Source organism: Protopterus annectens, chromosome 13.part0, assembly GCF_019279795.1.
Source record: "Protopterus annectens isolate FY-2018-M chromosome 13.part0, PAN1.0, whole genome shotgun sequence".
Taxonomy (NCBI): Eukaryota; Metazoa; Chordata; order Ceratodontiformes; family Protopteridae; genus Protopterus; species Protopterus annectens.
Genome location: NC_056747.1, coordinates 1,148,835,734 through 1,148,854,261, shown reverse-complemented (window position 1 = coordinate 1,148,854,261; position 18,528 = coordinate 1,148,835,734). Strand labels below are relative to the sequence as shown.

The window sequence follows — 18,528 nt, the reverse complement described above, 5'->3', positions numbered from 1 at the left end:
GTGTCAATGGAAGATGCTATAGAACCTTCTGTAGAATGCTCGTAGGAACTGGAAAACAAGGGATGTGCCCTCAGTTTGGAAGAAAATGAGCTAAAAGAAGAATTGCTTGATTTAATAGACATGGACAGACATATCCAGATCAATGAAAGAAACAGACTGCAGAAGGTTAATAAAACCCAAAAAGTCAGAAGTCTGATAAAACAAATGAACACAGTAATTAGGACTGTTCATAGAGATCCATGCGATATAACAGAGGTGAACAGGATATATTACTGTGCAGCTAAATTAATAACTGATAAACTTCTACCACAAGAACACAAGGTAGTGAGGGAAAAAAAGGGGAGAAATTGAATACCATCATAGAAATATCGAATAGAGAAAATTATAAAGCAATTAAGACAAGAAATGTCACTGTTAAAAGACTATAGAAGAGGGAATAGATCAACAAGAATACTAAGAATGATAGATGTGATAAAAGCAATGCACAGTATTAGAACAGAGTAGGATCTATCATGCACTATTGCAAATAACAAACTGAAAATTTCGGCGGAAAAACTTAGAAGACACACAGATAAATATAAAGGAAAAGTGCAAAATGAGAAATTTACTGATGACCCAAAAAGGTTTTATAGAGAACTGGGAAGTAAGGTAAAAGGAATTGAAAGGCCGCCAAAAAAAGAAGAAATAGATACATTTTGGAGAAGTATCTATGAAGATCCTGTGGAACATAACAAAGATGCTAAATGGATAGAAGAAGTAAAGAAAGAATAAGAAGTTTAAAGATACAGGATATGAAATGAGATGAAGTAACAGCTAGAGACATTAAAACAAAGATAAGAAAAGCCTCAAATTGGTAAATCCCAAGCCCAGATGCATTACTTAACTTCTGGTTAAAAGTATTAACATCTTTGCACAAAGATTTAGCCATGAGTAAGAACTATTTATATGCACACACAGAACAGACACCAACCTGGCTAACAACAGGAAAAACAATACTCCTACTTAAGAGTGAACCTGCAAGCTACCCTAAAAACTATAGACCAATAACTTGTCTTCCGATGACATATAAACTATAAGCGGGAATTGATGCCGACAGAGTTTATAGTCATTTAGAAGAAAACTCAATTATGGCAGTAGAACAAAGGGGCAATAAAAGAAAGTCATATGGAACAAGGGATCATTTTCTGTTAAAGTCATAATGGAGAACTGTAAAAAGGGGAAGAATCTAAGTATGGCATGGATTGACTGCAAAAAAGCATTTGATAGTATCCCTCATTCATGGATAAAAGAGTGCTTAAAAATGTATAAGATACAATCCACACTGATCGACTACATTACAGTGACCATGGTAGACCACTTTGCAATTAATCTATGTCAAAGGACAAATTGTTATTGCCAGGGATAAAAATTCAAAGAGGGATATTCCAGGGTGACTCTCTGTCACCATTACTATTCTGCCTTGCCCTTAATCCATTAAGCTGTTTACTCAACAGCTTAGTCCATGGCTATAATCTGGCTCCTAGAAAACAACAAAATGTAAAGACCTCTCACCTTCTCTTCGTCGATGATTTAAAACTGTAAAAATTCATCAGATGAGGAACTGAAAGCACAACTGCAAGTTGTCAAAACTTTTTTAGACGATATAGGAATGTCATTTGGTCTTGATAAATGTGCAAAAGCAACCTTTAAAGCAGGAAAACTGCAATGCCAGGAAAACATCAGTTTGGGACAAGAATGTGATATAAAAGAACTTGACCAAGAAGGAGTGTATAAATATTTGGGAATTGATGAAGGATCAGCAATAAAACACGAACAAATGTGAATGAAACTTAGTAAGGAATACTTCAGAAGGCTTAAATTAATCCTGAAAATGGCACGGACATCTAGGAACAAAATCCAAGCTATAAACCAATTTCCCTTCCTGTCCCGACTTACAGTTTTGGAGTGACTGACTGGCCCCAAAATGTGTTGGATAGATTAGACAGGAAAACAAGAAGGATGCTTCATGCTCACCAAATGATTTATAAAAATCAGTGCATACCAAGATTATATACTCCTTGTTCCAAAGGAGGGATGGGCCTCTTTGAAATTGATTATATGTATAGATCTGCAATCGTGGGACTGCATACTTATCAACTGACCTCACAAGACCCAAACGCAGTGAAAGTTTTGAAACATGAGGAAAATAAATCTAAGATGACTTCTCTGCTTAATCTAGCAGAAGCTTATCGGAGTCAAGCAGGAATGGAAATCAAACCAGAAGTAGATAAAAATCAGGCAGCAATTGAATGTGCCAAAAAAAACAAAAGAAAGACTATAAGGTGAAGGATCAGATTAAGTCTGTGATATTATCCAAGACAATATACTACATGGCTGGAAATATTTTTTAGAAAGCTTGTGAGGACTATATATATTTAGAAAGGTTGTGAGGAAGCTATTATTTTTGTTTTACTTGAATCGCTTGTCTGTGTACTTAATAAAGGATTTTCGACTGGAAACAGACTGCCTGCCATGCTTGGATTACTTTCGAATACTTAGAAATTCTGTACAACCTTTCAAATTATATATTTTTTATTATTTTTTTGACTTAAGATGAGTTTAAGTTCGCTACTTCTACTACTATTGTTAGATCTGATTAATATACAGTGATTAACTAGAGATATATGGACTGAAAATCTTCCACACAGAGAAGTTTCCTATACTGTTTTGTTTTAGGACCCACTATGCTTGCTTAGTGGGTTGTTTGAGACTTTGGGGATACCATGGAGATTGCCTGATAAAAAATAATTTACAATCGTACTTAGATATGTTACCAATCCATGTAACTCCATACGAACTGCAGGAGTCATTACTGGACACATTGTGGGTGCTGTGAAGCGCACTTTTGGCTGACATCAAAGATTGAAACAATACTAATTTCATGGGTCTATATTAGATCAGCGAACGCTTAAAAAAGCGAACGCTGATTGATCGAACTTATGTAAGCAAAAGCTTAAAATATCGAAGCAACAGAAACCCGAATTTTTTCCTAGGGAAAGAAATGGGCTGTCCGTTTCTGTTGCTTCAGTATTTTCAGTGCTGTGGTGGAAAGTTACGGGTCGGGTTCAGGTAAGTGTGCGATTGTGTGGATGTGAGTGTTAGGGCGGGTTAGGGGAGTTAGGGTTAGGGTGCAGGTTAGGTACGTGTGCGATTGTGTGGACGTGAGGGTTAGGGTGGGTTAGGTGAGTTAGGGTTAGGGAGCGGGAGAGGTGAGTGTGCCATAGTGACAGACCTTACGGTTAGGGTTTGGGTTAGGGTAAGTGGATAGTTAGTGGTGTGTGTGTATAGTTTAGTGTAGGGTTAGGTGTCAGATTTTAGGTGTATGTGTGTGGATTGCTGTTTGTTTGGTGTGTTTGTGTGTATGTGTTTTGGATCAGCGATTTTTTTCTCTAGGAAAAAAAATCGCTGTTCTGAATGTTCAAGATTGTAAGCTTTCGCTTACATAAGTTCGATCAATCAGCGTTCGCTTTTTTAAGCATTCGCTGATCTAATATAGACCCTAATTTCCTGAACTTTAATTGTACTTTGACTTAGGAATGGGGTCCATTTCCATCATGGTATTAGAAACCCAAAAGATTTGGAGAAATTAAAAAAGCATGAACATCATGATTAAATGAAAGTTATGTACTTAGTGTCTTCTTCTTCTTTCAGCTTTTCCCAGTTAGGGGTCGCCACAGAGGATCACATGTCCGCTCAAGATTGGCAGTGGAGTTTTACAGTGTCGAGTTGCCAGCCCGGCGCCCAACCTTCCATAGAAGGCACACACATGCACACACTCATGCCTAGGGCCAATTTAGAGTCTCCAATACACCTACAGCATGTCTTTGGGATGTGGGAGGAAACCCAAGCAACCACAGGGAGGACATGCAGACTCCGCACAGAAGGCACCCCAGCCGAGGATCGAACCGGAGAACCTCTTGCTGTGAGGCGACAATGCTAACCACTGCATCACCACATAGTGTAATGGTAGATATTCATAACTTACAGCCATACACTGGTCACTGTATGAGATACTGATTTGGCACCATAGGGTTTTTCATAGCTTGAGCTCCTGCATTAACTCCAACAACATTCTTCTTTGTTTGGTTTGTCTGCTAAAAGTAAAGGATGATAAAAGTTCTTAACATAAGTATTAAAGGAGAAAATATGTCTTCCTCTGATGCAAAGCCTCAGGAAGGTCAGCTAGGCCAAACAGGAGCAGGACAATAGAGGTCTGTAGGGTGAAGGAGGGTTAGTATGTTGAAGTGTACAGAGATGGGTCATGAAGATCAATCATTATGGTAAGCATGTAAATGTCACATCTTATATGGTCTATTCCCTACATTTCAACATGCAGACCCTCCAGCTGTATGTAGACTCATGATAGAATACCTTGAAGTATGCAAGCCCAAGAGGTCCTGACTCACTCCTCTGCTTCAGCAGCACAAATGTCATCAACAGATAGATTTCTGAAGAAGGCTAACAAAACAGCCATAACTAAACCAAATGAACGTCCATTTTTCCAGAAACTGACTTACTGCTAGAAATGCAAACATCTTTAATACAGTCCAAGAACTACCTGAGCAATACACTTTTAGAAAGTTTTATGCCTAATCTGTTGGGAAAGGAGAAAATGAAAATTAAGTAATCTTTCCTGAATCTCTTGGCCCTATCTAAATAAAATCGGAGTAGCCTATAAACATCCAGGCAAAGGAACTTGTATTCACCTCTGCTGGAATACTGCAGGAAGAACACTGGCAGGCCAAGTCGGTTAAGGCTCATTTCTGATGCTACTTCAGGCATGAAGGCTGGATTTGTGAATAATGATGCTCTGTGTTTATGATAATGAGATATCAGGTATGACAGATGAGAGCAAAGAGCTTGTAATTCTGAAACCCTTCTGGCCAAAATGATAGCAACTAGAAACTATTTTTCCAGGACAGATGTTTCATAACTGCTCTCAGTGCTGGTTCAAATGGCAAATAAGTCAGCTTTTCTAAAATAAAATTAGGGTCACACAGAACAAAAACGTCAAAGGGAGGTTTTAGCATGAAAGACCCCCCCCCGGAGAAAGTATTTCACAGTGTCTGTTTTACTAGACAAGAAGAGTTGAAAGCTTAATTAAAGTTTGGAAATGTCTACTAGATTTCCACTTATGGCAGAAAATCTAAAGTCTTTATAAAAAGGACTGCTAGAAACTGAAACATTAACTCAACATGAGCTGTAAAGGGATTTACTTCCTTGTTTAATAGCCCATACAGAGAATTTAAGTAATTTATCTTTGTATATTTTGCTAGTGGTGGGTTTCTGAAATACTTTTAAGATTTGGATCACCCCAGGAGGGTAGGAAGGGTCTCTGGCCATTTCTGGAATTGGAGAAACCATACAGTAAATATCTGTCTATCCTTCATACCTTCCACCCCTTCTTTTATCTGTTCCCTTTTTCTTCCCTTTTTGTTTTTTTATTCATCTTTTTTCATGCTACATTCCTCTACTTGCCTACTTCACCTCCACCTTGCTTACAATGCTATCTCTCTAGAACTCCATCTATCACTGGAACACCTTGAGAATAAAAACACCTACCCAAGGGTACTATTCATTGACTTCAGCTCTGCTTTTAATACAGTCCTCCCTCTTCATTTGGTAATGAAGCTATTCCAACTAGGCATCAACACTCCACTTTGTAACTGTATTCTTGACTTGCTCACAGACAGACCTCAGAAAGTGTGCACAGAAAATAACTCCTCAGATAGCATTACTCTTAACACTGGAGTCCCACAAGGATGCGTACTAAGTCCCTTGCTATTCACCCTGTTAACACATGATTGTACAGCCAGGTACAATACAAACCACATCAACAAGTTTGCTGATGACACAACAGTGGTGGGCCTCATCAGTAATGATGATGAAACAGCGTATAGAGATGAGGTGGAATATCTAATTACTTGGTGTAGAAATAACAATTTAGCACTAAACGTGAACAAGACAAAAGAGATAATTGTGAACTACAGAAAAAATCGCAAGGAACATTCTCCCCTTAAAATCAAGGGGAAAACAGTGGAAAGAGTGAGAAGCATGAAGTTTTTGGGGTGCCCATCGATGAGGACAAATGCCATAGTCAAGAAAGCGCACCACAGCTCACACTTTTTGAGAAGGTTGAAGACAGCGAATCTCCTATCGACAGTTCTCACTACCTTTTACAGAGGTACTATAGAAAGCGTCCTGATGAACAACCTTGTAGTATGGTATAGAAGGTGCTCTACCTTTAAGTGCAAATCCCTCCAGACAGTGGTGAAGACAGCCAAGAGGATCATCAAGACCACCTTACCACCTATCCATGCCTTGTACTTATCCAGATGTCTGGGCAGGGCCAGAGGAATAATTAAAGACTGCACTGACCCTGCTTACAGACAGTTCCTGTACCTATCATCCAGAAAGTGCTGCCAATGCATACATTGCAGAACTATGAGATTCAGGAACAGCTTCTTCCCTAATGTCATCAGGCTACTGAACTCTAGTAACAGATATGCTCCATGATGGCCATCTGGGTCAGCAGAAACTGTAGAAGCTTGTCTCAAATTGTGCATTAACCTGGTTACCAGTCTCATCTAATACTTAGTGCAACATTCACCATGACTGTTAACTTATAGGCCATCTAGGGAAGTAGCAATGCAGTAAAATCTCTTCTTTCAGTGCAATACATACAAATTCGTAAATTAACCATAGTGCAATACTTTAAGGTCCATAGTGCAATATTCTAATGTTCACAGTGCAATACTCAAATGTGCCTTTCTGTGCAAGGATCAGTGCAATGTCTTACCAAGTACCTGTGCAATATTAAAGTCTCATGCAAGTAAGTGTTCACTATGAAAAGTGTTAAAATGTGTTTCTAATTATGTGCAGTATTACCTGCATGTCCATGATGTAATAGCTAGGTGTTACATGTAAATGTCTGTGAAAATAGTCTATATGTTGTCTGCACACTGAGTCATGGAATTTCATTCAGTTTTTGCACTTGTGTGATTTCTGAATGACAGTAAAGTTTACTTTTAACTTTGACTTGAATACTAACAATGTTAATAACTCTTGTAAATATCTGTAAATATTTTATTCTACATACATTGCTATTTATCACCAGCTATCTTGAATAGTATTAGCCTACTTGTAACGTGACCCAGCATGTCTAATAAACAATATGATTGTATTATTGTCTTCATTTACTAGTTAACATGAGATATACATTTTCTAGGGGCTAGTCATTTTTTTTTTACCTTTCCGGGCTGAATATGCAAATAGGTTCATAGGTTCATACTAGGCTATCTGCCCTAGGGCATTTATAAGCCTAGCCAGTGTGTGTGTGGCTTCTGCCACCCCTTGGAATGATAATACTGTGCCCATTTAGGGTTTAGTTTACTGTGCCTCTGTCTAGTAGTGACACAGAGATGACCCCCCCCGGGGTAAACCTACAATCTCCCATCCACTCGTCAAGATTTCTCTTGAAGAGAGTCAGTGAGGGGCTCTGCCTAACATGGACTGGGATTCTGTTCCAGAGTGTAGGGAGCCTCTGGGCTATGAATCTGTCCCTCCAGCATGTCCTATTTATTTCTGTGCTGAGGTTCAAGTCTCTCGCTCTCGTGGTTCTGGTGGAATTGGATTTTTTCAGGTGGAGCATGTCCATTAATTCCGGATTGGACATGGCCTTGTACATCAGGCATAGATCTCCTCTGAGTAGGCGGTATGCGACTGAATAGAGCTGGAGTTTCTTCAGTCTGGCAGCATATGACATATGTTTGAGACCCTTGATCCTCTTGGTGAGGTACTTCTGGGGTCTTTCTAACTGCTGCAGGTGCCGGGTAAGGTACATACCAAATGGGGCATTGTACTCAATCATGGGCCTGATAAGGGAAGAGTATAGGGGCACAATGACCTCTCTTGATCTAGATGTGAATCCTTTAATGATAAGGTGGGCAATATAGAAGGTCTTCCTAACCACCTTGGCAATGGGGGTGTCAAATGAGAGGTCACTGTCAACTTGGGTCCCTAGGTCCCTGATTACTTCTTCTGTAATTAATGGATTACCACCTATGTGGTAATTTGTGGGTACTTTGTTTTTCCCAAAGGGTATGACTATACATTTTTTGGCATTCAGTTTAAGACCATGGCTCTGGCATCAGTTATCTGTTTCTGTGAGGCCTTTCTGAAGGATGCTAGTGTTTGCTGGAGTATCAGTTATGGCGCCCAGCTTGCAGTCATCTGCGAACTTTGTCAGCCACAATCCTCCTATGTTTGCTTGTACTTCTGAAAAATAAATGCCGAACAAGAGGGGTCCCAGGACCGAGCCCTGTGGGACACCACTTGTGACTGGCTTAGAGTCTGACATGGCTCCAGCAATTCTGACCTTGTGGGTTCTGTTCTTTAGCCAGTTTGCAGCCCATCTTATGACATATGGGTTTATATTTAAGTTGGTGAGCTTGTCTATGATGCCCGAGTGGGGTATTGTGTCGAAGGCTTTTGCAAGGTCAAGGTATCCATTAAGTTCAGAGCTGTGCTCTGGTTAACAAAGTTCAGAGCTCTGCTCTGGTCAACAAATTCAAATAGAATAAATATTCATCCATGTAGCAGACATTAGAACATTGATTCATATTTGTCTTGGTTGCTAAACACAGCATTTGATTATCTTTCCCTTTCACATTCCTGATCACTGGGTAAATATCTACCATTAGAATAGTTCATCAATTCTGTTTCAACGAGGTTCATATCCAGGCTTTTCTCTATGACACCACTGTTCTGCAGCTTTCAAGATCCATTCAACCCTTATGGGACAAGCAAAAGATCCTAACCATTACAATAAAAACATAATATAACTCAGCAGTAACTTGCAAGACATGCACATCAGGGAAAATGCTATTAACTAAAATAAAACAAAAGTATGGCAGTGAAAAATGCTTTGTGATAGAAGTACATCAAGGAAAAAGTAAAAACACTTGCTTGGTTCTCAAAGTAAAGGATTTAAACCCACCTCTATGAAGGTACTGTTCCACAACCGAGCATGGACTGTTACTTTTGCTTCACGAGTCATGTTGTGGAGTGGACAGGTAAAGTTCCGACAATTGGCTGTGCCATCTTGGCAATTCTAGTTAAAAATGTGAAATAGGAAACAAGAACATAATCAAGCAGGTCACTGTTTTGACTTCCATTTAAAAGTGTTCTTGTACAAGGTAGCTTTGTTAACAAATTTGTTGCCTTAAACCTCTGGTTCAGAGTTACACAGGCATTTATGCATCCTATAGAACTATCACCAGCAAACTCTCTATACTGTAAGGGCAATATTTTGACTTTCACAGATAATAGATGCAATTCTGCTATCAGTGGGTACATAAGATCTGTATATGACTTGGAAAATGTACAGTCCCATGAAGTGTGGTACACAGTTCTATCACTCAAATGACTTTTACCTCATGGGCACTGCCTTGCAGTTCCCCTTCGTACTACCCTTTCATTGTGTTAAGTAAAAAGCTGACAGGTACCATCAAGATTGATTGTTACAAGGCTGATGCCACCTCTGCTGCGCATTTTAACAATGTGCCTGCATAAGACATTACTTATTCTGTACATTTGCCCTTGCTTTTACTAAACATTGCCCTCTAAATGGCCAGCCTAGATACAAGATAAGCTTTGGCGAGGCAGCATTGTAGCAGACTTTTTCATAATCTGTTCATGACCCTTTATTAATGGAACATTACTACTTTGGATTCGGCCAACTTACTGTACTACTACAAATGTTCTCCACAATGTAAGCCTGTACAGTTGTGAGAGGATTTCACCATAACAGTATATCTGTGAGGGTGTAACTTTTTCAGTTGCACAAATACCTTTCCATGATTCCTCTTTGAAGAAGGATACTCTTCTTTATCCTCTGTAGCTGCAAACTGTCTACTACTACAGTGCATTTAGATGTAAACAATAAATATACAGGTAGCCATCTTGGTCAAATTATTATTTTGCTAGAAAGAAGCAAATTTCAAATTTAAGACTTTTTGTGGGAACAAAGCTGCACACATCTTAAGCAAGATGCTTTGCCCCTTCTTCTTTTACACAGTCAAAATCCAGGGCTGCAGATCCTTGGGGACGGGGGAATTTTTCTTCTCACAGATAAGTTATGTTTTGAACAACCTAGCCCAGTTACATCCATTGAATATATAGAAGCATACACCACCACACTATACCAGCATGTAAACAGCTGCATAGATGCAGCTGTAGCCCATAGGAACAAGTACACAGCACACCCCAGAAATAAGTCCCACATTGTAGAACTATAATATCAACAAGCTTTACAATAAAAAGAAGAGAATTTGGACTAAAAGTAAGAAGTGTAATTCCCAGAATGATAAAGCCTTTGGCATTGAAATAAACAAACTTAGGAGTCAATAAAATCTACCAAAGCCAAGTTTGATCTAAAATAGCAAAAAAAAGCAAAGATAACCAAAAGGCTTTTTTAGTTAAGACCTTATGCAGCAATGCACTGAGCTTTTTGTGAATGATATTAACTACACTGAGGGTGAAGGTAAAACTAAACTACTGGCAAATAAATTAAGTTCAAACTTTACCCATTTCTCCCCGTCCATCTATCCTGCCCAATATGCATGAAACCAACTTGCCTCTAGCTGTCACACAAGACCAAAATCCTGAAAGCACTATTAAAAGCTTAAAATACTGCATTGATGGGTCCTAATATTATCCCTAGTGGCATCTTACATAGCATGTAGCACAATTTAGCTACCCTCCTAACAGCATTGTTTAACCTCAGCCTCCATTCAGGTTTTGTACAAAACAAATGGAGGACAGCTGCAGTCACTCCCCTACATAATTGAGGACCTTCTACAGACCCAGGCAATTGTAGATCCATAAGTCTGACTAGCCTTATATGCAAGGCCATGGAAAGACTTATCATAGAACTAATCAATAAGGACATGAGGAACCTCCATTCATCCGAGTCCTCTCAGTTTGGATTCATCAACTGCAGGTCATGCTTACTCAGTGGGGTGGACTTTTTTTGAAAAGGTCACCAAACCAATGGATGAAGATAAAACAGTACATACCACATACCTCGAACTAAGGCTTTTGAAACATTCCTCACTCAGGCATAGTCAAAAAGCTAAATAAACTGGAAATAAACCCCTATGTCACCCGCTGGATTTCCAGCTAGCTCACAGATATGCTGCAGGAGACCAAAAAGGGGGATGTTACCTTCACAAAGAAACCAGTCAGACGTGGAGTCCCCCAGGGTTCTCTGCTGGGACTTCTGGTATTTGGCATCTACTTTTCTGAAGTAAAAGCCAACAGCAAAGGGCTCTGGCTGATTAAGTTTGTAGAGGACTGAAAGCTAAGAGTATTTGTTGAATCCACAAATGAATTGTACCACAAATAACTGCTGCCAGAATCATGAACTAAAAGTAAATGCCGAAATATGCATTATTGTATCCTTTGGGAAGTCATCCATTCCAGGGAACTGTCACACTGACAATATGCCCCTGAGAGCTGACCTATTTTTTCTAGATTTGGGAATTTATGTGGACAGTGACCTAACTTTCAACCGTGTCCACTGTTGTTAAGAAAGTCCATCTGTATTGTGCAGCTTATAAATAAAGGGATTGCGACTAGAGCTACAGAGGCCATTGTCCCCACTTTACTCAGCTGACATTACGCCAGTCATTGAGCATAATACCTCCTTTGACAAGTATCTGTCCAGACACATGCAAAAACTGGAACACTCACACAGATACCTTACTAACAGGATACAAGGCCTAAACAATATGTCAAACATGGACCACCACAAAGCCCTGTCAGTATACTGAGTACAGACTGCTAAGAGGTGACTTGTGTCTGGCATATAAGGCATCCTTCAGCCCAATACTGATAGACCCACAATGCATCAGCAAGTCAAATGGCATCAGACATACTTGGTCCAGGAATCTAAACCCTTTCAGTGGCATCAACAGGATTGTTTGGAGGAAGAGGTACATCTTGGAAAGGATACCATTGGTACAGACTCCACGTCCATGTAAAACAAAACTCATCCTTGTCCATATTCAAGTGGAACTTGGATCTATGGATGGATAATATAATATTCTTTACCCCAGGACTGCCCCCTGTACTACTAATGGGCAGAGACAGCTCATAAGTACTTTAACCCCAAGCATAGGTCCCTTCAAATTATCTATGGTACAATTCCATTTATTGTCACTAGAGGTAATATATGGTTCTCGACCATGGTATGGGCAAGGCCTATCTAACACCAAATGGGATAAGTTAAGTCAAAAACAAAAAGTGAAACTGGGTCAGCTTAAAAAAGGCTAGTAAGAGCAGCTAGCCTAGTACTTATCATATGAATCTATGCGCTGTGATCGCAATATGGGCACCTGAATTGCTTGTGTGCTTATACAGCTACAGTTATCAATCAATGTATGCAGGAACTTTTAGTTACAAGTTTCTTAACAAAAGAAGTGAAGGTGGTGTGGTGACTGACACCAAAGAGCATGCTGAAGCAGACACCACCCTCTCCTGAAGGCCTTTCACTGCTGGAAAAAAGCATGCTGAGTGACAAAAGTTGACTAGAAGACTGCATGTGGACGGCACAGTGGTGCAGCAGTAGCACTGAGGCCTCACAGCAAGAGGTTCTCTGGTCCGATTGTTGGCTGGGGTGCCTTCTGTGTGGAGTCTGCATGTCCTCCCTGCTCTGGTTTCCTCCCATGTTACAAAGACATGCATCTGGAGTGCTTCATCCTGGGACTCTGCTGAAAATTGCCTTTGTTCCAAGTCAGACTTTCCCATTAAACAAATGTTAAATAAATAGATATATAGACATAGATAAATGCACTGAGGGAGAACTGACAGGGGAAGGGGTAGAAAATAGACTCAGAGTTATGCGTGAAAAAGTACAGGTACTTAAAGTGGCTCAGTCCACTTATGAAGCATCTGGCAAGGTTACATAGCCTTTGCTTAGACTACAGAATTCCAACAGCAGTCTGAGAGGCGGGGCTACAGAAGCATGATTCTAGACAAATCTGTAGCAGCTTTATCACCATTTTACAGCACAACATTGTCCAAATGGAGAGATGGCATCAACAAGAGAAAGAGGGCATTATTGTTGGAAATTAATTTATTCTCAAGACTTGGTTATTACCTTCATGTGCTGGACTCTGATTTTACAAAATCTCACAAAATGACAATAATATTTAGATCACACTTTATATAGCATGGGAAAAGATGGGACAAAAATAAAAAATGAAGACTTTACAGGGTGCACATATAGACAAGTACGTTTACTGCTGAGGATAAGAAACAATTCTATATCGCTAATATTATAAAACAAACCCAGAATTTTTTCAAAGGGGATATGCAGCAAGAGTAAGAAAGGGATTAGGGGAAAGAAAAATAATCAACAAGAAAACTGTTACAGCTGCAAATAAGAACTCAAGGTCCTGAATGCAACAGATCAGAGTAAAACATTACAGTAAACTCTCAGTTAACTGGAACTCAAGCAACCGGCAAAAAATAAAAAATAAAAAAATCGAAGAAATGCAGCACAATTTTCATGTGTTGCACTTTCTGTTTCCCCCTAAACATACCTTAAGTTTCTAGAGTTTTAGAGTTTTAAAAAGGAAGACTGGAATAAATTCCCTCTCCACAAACAGAGAACAAGTCAAACCAAACAAATAGTATAGGTTACAGTATTAGTCAAGACTGTTTTTAATAGTAACTCTGAAGCAACCAGAAACTACAGTTATCCGTCATCTACCAATCCCCATGGGTGCTGGTTAACTGAGAGTTTACTGTACCTAGATAGAGAAACAGTAGGATGCAAGGTTTCAGGAAACGAACAAAAAACAGGTCTTATCAACAGTGTTAAAAATTGGGCAATGTATGTGAGAAATAAAGAGAAATATGATGTAAAAAAAAAAAAAAAAAAATATATATATATATATATATATATATATATATATATATATATATATATATATATATATATATATGCACATACATTTATATATACATAGGTGGATTGGCCACTCAGAATTGGCCTTAGGAGTGAGTGTGCATGTGATTGAGTGGTGTTGAAGAACTACTGTGGCAGGGCTAGCCACCTGGCTTGTCAATGTTGAAGTGACACCTGACCCCATGTGAAAAAATGGGAAAAGGGGTTGTGGATGGATGGATATACATTTATACATATGTATAAGTATATATATATATATATATATATATATATATATATATATATATATATATATATATACATATATATATCTATATATATATATATATATATATACCCACACACACAAACATTTTGTGTGTGTGTGTGTGTGTTGTGTGTCAGAGAAAAAGGTGACATTAATCAATATGAAACATGGAGATCCAAAGGTAGTAGAAAAGAAATAAAGACATGCAGATATGGTAAATTTCAAAATAAACAATAAGATTAAAATTGGAAAGTTAAGTGATGGAATGAATATGGAAACAGAGAGACGTACTAAAACAGATCCAAGAAAGGCATTACAGAAAGTGAATAAGACAAAAATGTTAGAATACTGGAAAAACAGATGAACACAGTAATTGTGACTACTAAGTGAAACTCGTGTGATATAAAGAAATAGAATACATTACTATGAAGCTAAGCTAATAGGTAAAGTGTTACCACAAAGGAAAGGAAGGGAACAAATACGTAGAATGCCGCTGTTATAAGAATCAACTAGAGAAAATGATAAATCAAGACGAGAATATCACCATTACAATGGCAAAGAAAAGGGAGCAGATCACTAACAATTCTAAGACAGATGTAATGCAGACAATATTAAAGCAGACCAACCTTTATCATACACTGTATCTAATAATAAACTAAAAATATCACCACAAGCAGAAATCCTTAGAGGGCATACTACAAACACATAGCAAAAGTACAAAACAAGGAATTCACTGATGACCCAGAATTGTTTCAGAAAGAAACGGGAAGCAAAGCAAAACTAATAGTAACAGCACATAAAATAGGAAATCAGGTCCGTTCTGGAGAACTATTTATGAAAACCCAGTTGAACATAACAAAAAAAACATAAGAAGCTCCAGGATAGAGGATATTCAATGGGATGAAGTAGAACAGAGACTGTGACAAAATTAAGGAAGGCTGTTAGCTGAAACCCTCCAGGTACAGATGCAGTACTTAACATCTAGCTAAAAGTATTAACATTTGTACACAAAAATTTAGTTTTGAAAAATTATTTATATACACATTCTGAACAGATACCAGTCTGGTTAATAACATAAAAAAATATATCTTCCTTTACAGTGAATCTGCAAACCATGCTAAGAACTATAGATGAATAACTTGATTTCCAGCAATATGTAAATTACATACTAGAGTTAATACTGAGAGCTTCTGGTCACTTAGATAGAACAAAAAGGTCAACAAAAGAAAGTCATACGGAACATATCGTTAAACAAAACTATAACAGAGCACTGTTGAAAGGCAAGATCTAAGAACGGCATGTACAGATTATAATAAAGGGTTCAACAGCATCTCACATTGATCTACTTAGGAATGCTTACAGATGTAAAATATACACCCTATACTGGTCAATAACACAGCTGTGGTTATGAAACAGTGGCAAACCACTATACAGTGAGTCATGATAAATGACAAATTATTTTTTCATTTTATTTTTTGCCACAGCTGACCATTAACTGCCACCAGCTCCTTTACTTATTCACCGGGTCTACAGGACTTGCCTTAGCCTCGCCTGTGCTCAATCTAACCCATATTCAGGGCTGGTAAGGGGATCAAGGACATTGAAGAGTGTCCTACTGTTGCTAGGGAGTGTGTCCTAACTCCTGTCCTGCCTTGTGAGCTTTGCAATTACAGCCATTGGAAGATGCATGCAGATCATGCATGTGCAACCTCATGAGTATGCAGCTAACTGCTTATGCAGTGCAGAGCTCACCAGGCTCATACACTGCTTATTGCAGTAAGCCTAGGTTGCCTTCACGACTACACAACTAACTGCTTATGCAGTGCAGAGATCACCAGGGTCATACACTGCTTATTGCGGTAAGCCTTGGTTACCTTCATGACTACGCAGCTAACTGCTTATGCAGTGCAGAGGTCACCAGGCTCATACACTGCTTATTGCAGTAAGCCTAGGTTACCTTCACAACTACGCAGCTAACTGATTATGCAGTGCAGAGCTCACCAGGCTCATACACTGCTTATTGCAGTAAGCCTAGGTTATCTTTATTGCAGTAAGCCTAGGTTACCTTCACGACTACGCAGCTAACTGCTTATGCAGTGCAGAGCTCACCAGGGTCATACAATGCTTATTGCAGTAAGCCTAGGTTACCATCACGACTAGGCAGCTAACTGCTTATGCAGTGCAGAGCTCACCAGGGTCATACACTTCTTATTGCAGTAATCCTAGGTTACCTTCACAACTACACAGCTAACTGCTTATGCAGTGCAGAGCTCATCAGGGTCATACACTGCTTATTGCAGTAAGCCTAGGTTATCTTCACAACTACGCAGCTAACTGCTTATGCAGTGCAGAGCTCACCAGGGTCATACACTGCTTATTGCAGTAAGCCTAGGTTACCTTCACAACTACGCAGCTAACTGCTTATGCAGTGCAGAGCTCACCAGGGTCATATACTGCTTATTGCAGTAAGCCTAGGTTACCTTCACAACTATGCAGCTAACTGCTTATGCAGTGCAGAGCTCACCAGGGTCATACACTGCTTATTGCAGTAAGCCTAGGTTACCTTCACGACTACGCAGCTAACTGCTTATGCAGTGCAGAGCTCACCAGGGTCATACACTGCTTATTGCAGTAGGCCTAGGTTACCTTCCTCTCCCCAGGACTGGAAAGTCGATATTGATTGTTCATGGTCTTCCTCTCCTGGCGACCCCCCAAGTCCAGTGCCTCTAATCAAACACAGGTCTGGAGCACAGTAAGGGCTAGATCCCTTTGTGACATAGATCTGCCTGCTAAAAAATGCAAAAGGGGATTATTCAAAGGTAATTTCTTGCCATCACTGTTATTTTGCCTTAACTTGAACCCCATAAGCAGTGTGCATTACTTGACAGTGGCAAAGTCACATTATGTTGTCGTACATTATATATAGCATCTGGCAGAAAAAAAGATGATTAGTTTATTTTGTTCACTTGAAAGATGCAGCTATCAATGGCTGCTGTCTGCTGCCAAGGAGTCCTTGTGCAACTGTGTTAGTTTCTGCAACTTATTACAGTAACTGACTGCGCCTGTCAGACACACTCTGTATGAAAAGCCCTTCACGCATCAACAGTACTAATCAGAAATCCCTTTATCTACTGGTTGTGTCCCCTCCTTTATTCCTTTCTCAATATTCCCATTACGTGTTCACCTCTCATTTGTGTAAGTCTTCAGAATTACACACAATACTTCAACTGTGTTATAATCAACGACTAATAAAGGACCATAATCACCTTTCTGTCTCTGGAATTAATCCCATGTATATACATACCAGCATTTGTTTGGCTTCTGCTGTCATCATTTTAAATTAAATCTGATAGTTTAGGTTTTCCATTACATTAGCTCCCAGATATTTTTCTTGTTCAGGATTTTTCACCCTGACAACTACTTTGCCCCGGGTTATCACATCGTACACCTAGATGATCTGAAATAAAGCTGCCATATTTCATGCTATATTCACAGTCTCTTTAGGTCCCCCCTTCAAGGCTTACCATCATATGCTGCAACCCCCCCCAAGCTTGATATTTACCACAAGGCATACCGACATATGACACAATCCCTAAGCTTGATATTTACCACAAGGCGTACCATCATTTGCCATAAACCCCAAGCTTGATATTTACCACAAAGCTTACCATCATATGCCACAACCCCAAAGCCTGGTATTTACCACAAGGCTTACAATCCTATGCTACAACCTTCAAGCCTGATATTTACCACAAGGCTTACCATCATATGCTACAACCCCCAAGCTTGATATTTACCACAAGGCGTAACATTATATGCCCCAACCATCAAGCAGGATATTTACCAAAAGGATTACCATCATATGCCACAACCCTGAAGCTTGATATTTACCACATGGTACTTACTATCATATGCCACAACTCCCCAGATTGATACTGACCACAAGGCTTACCACCATATGCCACAACCCCCAAGCTTGATATTTACCATAAGGACACTGATCTAATTTTCAGCACTTTGTGTGAAATGAGAGATGAACACATTTAAGTAGAACTGGGACCAGAAATGAGTCCTGCAGTGTATTATTTGTTACCTTCATACTCTATCCAGCTCATTGTCTGTTAACATCTTATTCTTTCCAGCTCTGCCCTATTACCCATTGTTCCATGCTATCTAACCATCATTTCACCTATCCACAAAGTTTCATATTCGCAGCGTTCCTCTCAACTTTGCCAGGAGCCTACACTGTGAGACTAGAATAAAGATA

General features: G+C 39.2%; 1 protein-coding gene across 2 annotated transcripts in view; it reads right to left on the bottom strand.

The window, feature by feature from the left end:
* The window catches only part of ITGA3 (integrin subunit alpha 3), a 1,049,629-nt gene that overhangs the window by 70,281 nt on the left and 960,820 nt on the right, over window positions 1-18,528 (bottom strand). For both annotated transcript variants that reach the window (XM_044055141.1, XM_044055142.1), the window contains exon 22: window positions 9,038-9,151. In XM_044055141.1, coding sequence (XP_043911076.1) covers window positions 9,038-9,151 — 114 coding nt within the window. The remainder of the gene's footprint in view (window positions 1-9,037; window positions 9,152-18,528) is intronic.